The 8,095-nt window shown below is 48.5% G+C and overlaps 1 protein-coding gene across 1 annotated transcript; it reads left to right on the top strand.

Moving 5' to 3' along the window:
* On the top strand, nucleotides 1-6,935 carry RPL7L1 (ribosomal protein L7 like 1). The gene is made up of 7 exons (XM_079779786.1): nucleotides 1-325; nucleotides 1,068-1,176; nucleotides 1,816-1,979; nucleotides 3,167-3,304; nucleotides 4,032-4,141; nucleotides 4,315-4,529; nucleotides 5,348-6,935. Exons 1-6 carry the CDS (start codon nucleotides 285-287, stop codon nucleotides 4,521-4,523), a joined length of 771 nt encoding a protein of 256 aa, XP_079635912.1. The 5' UTR covers nucleotides 1-284; the 3' UTR covers nucleotides 4,524-4,529; nucleotides 5,348-6,935.
* The last annotated feature ends 1,160 nt before the right edge of the window (nucleotides 6,936-8,095 follow it).

Raw genomic sequence — 8,095 nt, 5'->3', positions numbered from 1 at the left:
CGTCGATGCCTTGTGGGAAGCGTTTCATTGTTTATAGCCCAGCCACCGCGTATGAGAATATAGCTTGAGTGAAAAGGCTTTTGAGTATCACAGGGCTCTAAACCCCCTGGGAGCAGTGTAAGGAAAGCCTTGTGCAACTTCTGGCAGGAATCGGGGCTAGCATGACCTCAGCGGTGGCTGCTGCGAACGGGAGGCTTGCTCTCCCGGTCGTGAGGAGAAGAGACGTCTCTATGGTCAAGTAAACATAGAGCGGTGCCTCGCTTTCCCACGTGGGAGGACTGCGCATGCGCTGGGGCTGCAGCTTCGGAAAGATGGCGGAGGAAGAGTGAGTATTTGGGACTTTGAATCTCTGGAGTGGGTCCTAGAACATCCGGTGCCATCCACGGGTTGGCGGGAAATAAGGATACTTGTGGGCTGAAGGAAGAGAGTGGAAAAGGCTCCAGATTACAGAGGATGGGGGTGCAGAGTGGGGATCGTAGGGCCGGCGGGCAGAGGGGGCCGTCAAGTTCGGGTTGCATGGAGGGGCGAGGATTGACTTCCAGGCCGCGGGGCAGGAGTTCGGTTCACCGAGCCTGATGTAGGATTCCCGCTGCGAATGGGTCTGCACCCGCCCCAACCCCAGGGTTTTACAAGGATGTTCTCGCTGCTAGTGTCTATAAAAGGCTGTCAGTAAAAGCTACGTTGTTGACATTAGGAGGAACAGTGGCTCAAGGGTTCATGATTTTTTGTATGTTTTTGATTTTTAGATATAGAGAGAGAAACATACATCGGTTGCCTCGGGTAGGCACCTCAATCTGGGCATGTGCCCTGACTGGTGCCCGGGATGGCGTTCAACCAGCTTAACTGCACGGGCCAGGGCGAAAGGGTTCATGACCTGTTAAGGCTTCCAAGCGGGGGAATGGTGCGGGTCCACTTGGAGGACGAGTCAGAAGCCACAGGTTTCAGGGGAGTCTCGGTTCTTAGGAACTTGAAGACAGGAAAGTGTTCCGAAGCCTAGGAAATGGCTTGGAAGTCCATTGAAGATGCGTATCCCAGATATTGTCGCTGACCTCCGTTTTCTTTATCAGGCAAAGAAAAAAGATCCCTTTGGTTCCAGAAAATCTACTGAAAAAGAGGAAGGCTTATCAGGCCCTCAAAGCGACCCAGGCAAAGCGGGCACTTTTGGAAAAGAAGGAGGTAATTGTGGGGACCCAGGAGGATGGAATTAGAATTTACATTTGTTGATTTTTATCCGGCATGGGTTGAACTGGATTTGTTACCTCACCCCCATCAGTTCGATTGTACCAGATAAATGGTTCATGTCTTCACTTAGCAAATATTTATCAAACACTTACTGTGGGCAAAATACTGCAGTAGTTTGTTCAGGAAAACGTGGGATGGAAGCTTGTACCATCTGGTTCATACCAAGTGATTTGAGAGACCAGACGTGTCACTGGGGGAAAAAATGTTACCATCTTTTTTTTTAATGTGCTATTTGCTCAATGTTTTGAAGTAAATATATATCTTGGAGGCAGGGAACAAAACTCGTGCTTGTTTTGTACTCTATGATGCTTAAATGTTAGATTCCAAAAAACGCCTGTAGGTAAACATTGGTTAACAGCACGTGAGTGAGCTTATCAAGGACTTTTCTCAGCAGTTCCCAGGTTTTCTCAACTCCATCTTTACTTGGATATCTCATTTTTTCTTTGCATAAGAATGAAAGAGTTTGCAGAACTTAAGGGGAAATAAGCTCTGTTGATAGTGATTAGTGCATTACTGTCCTGGAAGTAAAGGTGACTAGAGACAAAGTGGTGATGACGGTCTGCCTCTCTGTAGCACAGGAAAGGAAAAGATATCAGGTTTAAGCGACTGGAATGGTTCCTACACGATGCGTGGAGGCAACAACGTGACAAGGTGCGCCTCAGACGACTAGAAGTGAAACCTCACGGTTTGGAAGTGCCCGATGAACATTCCTTGGCCTTTGTTGTACGCATCCAAAGGTAGGTCACTTGCTAAATGATGCGAGGCTGGGGGCAAACTAGTGATTCGGCTTTAGACCCCTTTCTAGGGAGGTGAGGTAAGAATAGGCCTGAAGCCACTAAGGTCAGTTGTGCCGAGAATTCAGGGTTGAACACAGCATAGGTTTTGTCTTTGAGGTTAAGGAAACTGATCTTAGGCAAATAGACGTGAAAATACACTATGTGCTGTGAGGATTAAGTTCTGGATTGGTGGGGGGCGGGGGGCAGTGTGTATACAGGTTGAAGACGCTCTTCTAAAGCAGGATCTTGAAGCTGAGGCCTGCAAACACGTCAGGAGTTCACCAGTGTTAGGGAAAGGCTTTCCACGGGAGCTGCAGAAAGTCCTGAAGTGGGGGAATCAGGGCATCTTTCTAGGAACAACCAAGGTCATGTGGATGGAGCATAATCAGTGCTAGGGAGAGTGACATGAAAATTGTTTTTTGCATTTTTTAATTGATTTCAGAGAGAGAGAGAGAGAAACATTAATGATGAGAGAGAATCATTGGCTGGTTACCTCCTGCACTGCTCCACACTGAGGATCAAGCCTGCAACCTGGGCATGTGACCTGGTTAATAGGTCGATGTTCAGCCACTGAGCCACACTGGCCAGGCATTTTTCCTTACTCGTTCCTGCTTGCACATACAATTCTGCCTCTTCCTGTTTCCCCTGCCCAATCACCCAAACCAGAAACCTGTGTATTTTTAAGTATTTATGAGCCTAGCTTACCAGCCCTCCTGCACTGTCAATAGTCTATTTCCTGGGCTATCACTTTAGCTTTCTAACTTTCCCTGCTTCTGGTGTCACATTCTCAGATCTATCCTCTGTACCCAAAAAATAAATCTGATCCTGTCTTCTTTACTTAATATTTTCCATTGCTTTTACTGTCCACAGAAGCAAGTCCAGCTTCCTTAGCTTGATATACATAGGCCTACACCTCCCCACACACATCACAAATTCTGGGACCACCTCTGTTCCCATAGCACCTCAGGCATTGCTGCACATTGTGTGGAAATGATCCACTTCCGTAACTGCCTCCTACTCTACTGAACTCTGTAAGGCCCAGTCTGTGTCTTGCTCTCAGCATGTCCAGTAGTGGCGTACATCTCATAGGTGCGGGCTGGGCTGACGTAAATGAAATAGAGCCTGACTCTCTCTGCTCTTCATTTCAGGATCAGAGGGGTGAGCGTAATGGTACAGAAAACCATTGCAAGGCTTCGCCTGAAGAAGATTTTCAGTGGTGTCTTTGTCAGAGTGACCCCCCAGACCATAAAAACGCTGCGTATAGTGGAACCTTATGTGACCTGGGGGTGAGTAAGGCTTTTGTGTGTGTGGATTCACATTAGGTTGTATTTGAGCATGCTGAGAACATTAGGATGCACAGGGTACTGTTCTCCAAGGCTCCCGTTGCTGTGTTGAAAGAACATTTTGCTGTGACCACAGTCACCAGAAATCAGTGGCCAGCCATAAGAACCTTGGAATATGGGGCAGGTAGAGCAGGGGATACCCGTGCTGCTGGTAATGTGCGTGGATAGTTCCATGGCAGGGCTTGTTCCTCTAGGCCACAGCTGAGTACAGTGGGTAGAACAGAAACTAATTACTGGAGTCTTGAAGCAGAACTAGGAGCAGTACTTGTGTAAGAGTAATGTTCCTTCAAACATTAAAACCCAGCAAAGGCTTGAATTTAGTTTCAAACTCTTGCACCGTCTTGAGTAGAGGGTCACCTAAGGCCAAAGTCCTAGACTATAAGCCAGGAATTATTTTATTTTTGTCTGGGAAATAAACTTTTGCCTGGTAACATTTATGTCCATAAATTGTAATTTCTAATTGGATAGTCAGGCGGCTCTGGTTTTTTACCCCCTTCTTCACTGGGTATGCACTCGCATCCCAGCTGCGGTGTGATTGCAGGACACTTCGTGGGGAGGGGAAGGGGTAGTTGGGAGAATCTCTCCTCAGCCAGGCTGCGGGACTTGAGTGGCAGTGGAATGCAGTGTGCCAGGGGGCAGCTAAGGCTGTACTTTATTCTGCCTCACTTAGATTTCCAAATCTGAAGTCTGTCCGGGAGCTCATCTTGAAACGTGGACAAGCCAAGGTCAAGAATAAAATCATCCCTTTGACAGACAACACAGTGATTGAGGAGCATCTGGGTGAGGACTGCATCTTAGGGATAAGTTTTGGCAAAAAGCAAGGCTCTTTGGTGGTCCTGTGTGGGATCCAGATTATTTTCTTCTTGAGATCCCAGGAATGCCCAATTCTGGTGTATGAGAGCCTCTCAGTATGTGCTGGGAAATGTCGAATAACCTGCCCTTGTGTTTCTTAGGGAAGTTTGGTGTCATTTGCTTAGAAGACCTCATTCATGAAATTGCCTTCCCGGGGAAGAATTTCCAGGCAATCTCCGGGTTCCTGTGCCCTTTCCATCTCTCAGTGGCCCGTCACGCTCCCAAGAATAGAGTGGGCTTCCTCAAGGAGGTGGGCCTCCCTGGTTATCGAGGTGAACGCATCAACCAGCTCATCCGGCAGCTGAACTAGACCCAGGTGAGGCGGGGCTGCAAACTGCCCTTTGGCTGGCTTTCTGGGCTAAGCTTTGCCACTTAAAAATTCCGTTTGCATTTGCCAGTATTTGAGAGGAACTTTGGCATTGGGGGCGCGAGGAGGCTGGTATTTACAAGTCTAGTGGATGGAGACCTGCTTGGAAGGGTGAATGCCTGGTTAGGACATGAGACTGTGTATTCCATGAAAATTGTTTTTTGCATTTTTTAATTGATTTCAGAGAGGAAGGGAGAGAGAGAGAGAGAAACATTAATGATGAGAGAGAATCATTGGCTGGTTACCTCCTGCCCTGCTCCACACTGAGGATCAAGCCTGCAACCTGGACATGTGACCTGGTTCATAGGGCTATGTTCAACCACTGAGCCACACTGGCCAGGCATTTTTCCTTACTCGTTCCTGCTTGCACATACAACTCTGCCTCTTCCTGTTTCCCCTGCCCAATCACCCAAACCAGAAACCTGTGTATTTTAAGTATTTGGTTTGGCATGGATGAAACTGGCATCATTTGGTCTTTTAGGCCCTGGGCAAGCCTTAATGTATTTAAGTCATTTTGAGGCCATTTTCTAGTTACAGGCTAGAAAATGTTGAGCAGTGAAAAAAACCTCTGTATTGGTGTGGTTATTTAGCTGAAAGTGGGGAGAGAGGAATACTAAAAACTAAATAGAAAGGATTTGAAGATCTGAACAATCCATTTTGTTGGAGGAATCTTAACTCTGAAAGTGCTCTTTATTGTGGTTACAGTACTCTTAGGTGCCAGGTCACAGTTCATTTGTATTAACAAAATTGTGTTTTCCTTCTTCCAGAATACCTGAAAGCACACTGCATTGGAAGCATGTGTTTTTGTATTTTGGAATTATCCAGTATCTTCAGAGAAGATGATTTTCTGCTATAGCTTCAGAAACCGGAGGGGAAGGGTCAGGGAAAAGATGGTGATGGTGTCCCACTTCCAAAGGAAAAGTCCAGTGTGTTTCTCACGTTGGCCACTGCTACCACCTCTGAAATCAGCCAAGGACTCATGCCATGGAGGAGAGGGGCCTGCGTCACAGACAGGAGATGTCCTTCGTCACATCTTCTGTACCCAAGCATGAACACAAGGCGGCAGTGGACCCAGCCCAGAGCATTCCTGAACTTGGGGTTCCTAATGCCTTGTTTTGGAAAGAACGTGAAATACATTTAGAAGAGCACAAAAAAAGGGCTCAATTGTCTCTGCTGTGTGTCCGTGGTCCAGCTTTTCAGTGACAGCTTTGAAAGCTCTCAGGCTTAGCTGGCTCTAAATGTATCTGGTGGCTTCCTATCCTAGCTCAGGATTTTAACCTATTCTTGGATTTGTGAGAAGGGGAGGACCATTTCCCCAGAAAAACTTGCATACACTCCAATTTTTGCTCGAGGGTTTAGGGTGTTCATAGACTCTTCTCAGGGACCCGTGCACCTTACAGGAGAAAGTCCTGCACTATCAGGATTGGTTGCCCAGGCCTGGCCTTACTAATCTGGTTCCCTGTCCTGTGGAAGACCAAAGCTTACAACTCACCTTTTCCCTTCAAGCTAATGGGTGTTTCCTGTTAGGAACACGGTGGTAGAGAGTGAGCCCCTATACCATCTTTAACTGGGGGTATTGTCCCCCATTTATTTCTGCTGGGGCTTTATGATCAATTTTCTGGTTTCCCTGATGATCAGTCCTCTGCTTTAAGAACCCAAAATCAGGAAAAAATGAACCATTTTCTTGGTTTGGCATGGATGAAACTGGCACTATTTGGTCTTTTAGGCCCTAGGCAAGCTTAGTTATACCCTTTTGCATATTCTAGGCTGCAGGCCCCTCCGAAAGTATTGTTCTCTGTCCTGCTTGTAATGCTGTAATAGACCAACATTAGGACACTAGTGCTCCTGGGATGTTACACTTGAAAAGGGTCTGGTCCTGCCTATGTTGTCATTCAATTGCCTCAACCTGTCATCTAAGCAGTTGGTGAAGGTGTGCCAGGGCCAGGTTAAGACTTGAAAATATGCTTAGCCAGTGTCGCCTGGTCCCGTAAGATCAGCTTTGCTGCAGTTTTGGCTCATTGGGCCCTCAAACATAACTGAGTTAGTGTAACAATGCCTCAAAGTGTGCCAGATTATGAGGTAATTAATTAGGTTGGTTGGCTCAGGAGTTACCCTGCCAGGAATAGATGTTACTCTTGCACTAGAGAGCATTGCGAAATCAGATTACAGTGATGTATCAAAACTCATGGGAAAAGAGCATTGTGGAAGCCCCGAGTTTGTATCCCAGATCTGTCTTACACTAAATACGGGAATAAGATTTTCACTCTTGCCTGTAAAATGGGGCTAATGTAATCTAGTCTGTCTGCCTCACATGGTTGTTAAAAGGATTAAGCAAAATAAAATTTTAATTTAGAATTCTGTATCCTATATAATAAAGCGGTAATATGCAAATTGACCATCACTAACACACAAGATGGCTGCCCCCATGTGGTCAAAGATGGCTGGCAGGGGAGGGCAGTTGTGGGTGATCAGGCCAGCAGGGGAGGGCAGTTGGGACCCAGGCCTGAAGCGGGGAGGGCAGTTGGGCGTGACCAGGCCAGCAGGGGAAGGCAGTTGGGGGCAACTGGGACTGCAGGGGAGGACAGTTAGGGGCAACCAGGCTGGCAAGGGAGGGAAGTTAGGTAGGGGTGACCAGGCCAGCAGGGGAGGGCAGTTGGGGGCGACCAGGCCTGCAGGGGAGGAGAGTTAGGGGCAACCAGGCTGACAAGGGAGGGAAGTTAGGGGTGATCAGGCTGGCAGGCAGAAGCAGTTAGGGGCAATCAGGCAGGCGAGCAGTTGGGAGTCAGCAGTCCTGGATTGTGAGAGGGATGTCCAACTGCCCGTTTAGTTGGACATCCCTAAAGTGGTCCCAGATTGGAGAGGGTGCAGGCTGCGCTGAGGGACACACACACCCTCCCCCTGTGCACGAATTTTATGTACCGGGCCTCTAGTCTTACCTTATAAAATAGTAATATGCAAATTGACTGCACCGTCACTACACCCAAGCCACGCCCACCAGCCAATCAGGGCGAGTATGCAAATTACCCAACAAAGATGGCAGTTAATTTGCATACGCTGAGGGAGGGAGGAGTGAAGACTGAAGACAACTTAGAAGGAAGAGGGAGGAAAAGCAGAAAGCAAGGTGGCTGCCAGAGGGAAAGCACGGGCAGAGCGCGGCGGGGTGGGGCGCGGCGGGGCGGAGCGTGGCGGGGCGGGGCAGGGTGGAGCGCGGCGGAGCGCGGCGGGCGGCAGCGGTGCGCAGGTGCAGGTGTGGTGGCCCCAAGGCTGCGGCAGCGGCAGTGCACGCGGCCGAAGCGGCCGCTTGCAGTATTGAATCCTGCAAATGGGCTACTAGTACTATATATAAAAGCCTAAGCAATCAGAACTACTGGTTGACCAGTTGCTATGACGTACACTGACCACCAGGGGGCAGATGCTCTAAGCAGGAGCTGCTCCCTGGTGGTCAGTCCCTCCCCCCCCCCCCCCCCCCCATAGGCCTGGATCTCTGGCCAGGCTGAGGGACCTCACCCTGCGTG

The sequence above is a fragment of the Cnephaeus nilssonii genome (assembly GCF_951640355.1).
Source record: "Cnephaeus nilssonii genome assembly, chromosome: 9".
Lineage (NCBI taxonomy): Eukaryota > Metazoa > Chordata > Mammalia > Chiroptera > Vespertilionidae > Cnephaeus > Cnephaeus nilssonii.
This window is presented reverse-complemented; position numbering and strand designations above follow the sequence as displayed.

Excerpts from the sequence above, each read along its gene's own strand:
- RPL7L1 (XM_079779786.1), top strand. The coding sequence starts at position 285 with ATGCGCTGGGGCTGCAGCTTCGGAAAGATGGCGGAGGAAGA. Across the intron at positions 1,980-3,166 it reads TTTGTTGTACGCATCCAAAG|GATCAGAGGGGTGAGCGTAA; the intron begins GTAGGTCACTTG and ends TCTTCATTTCAG. Across the intron at positions 4,142-4,314 it reads AGTGATTGAGGAGCATCTGG|GGAAGTTTGGTGTCATTTGC; the intron begins GTGAGGACTGCA and ends TGTGTTTCTTAG.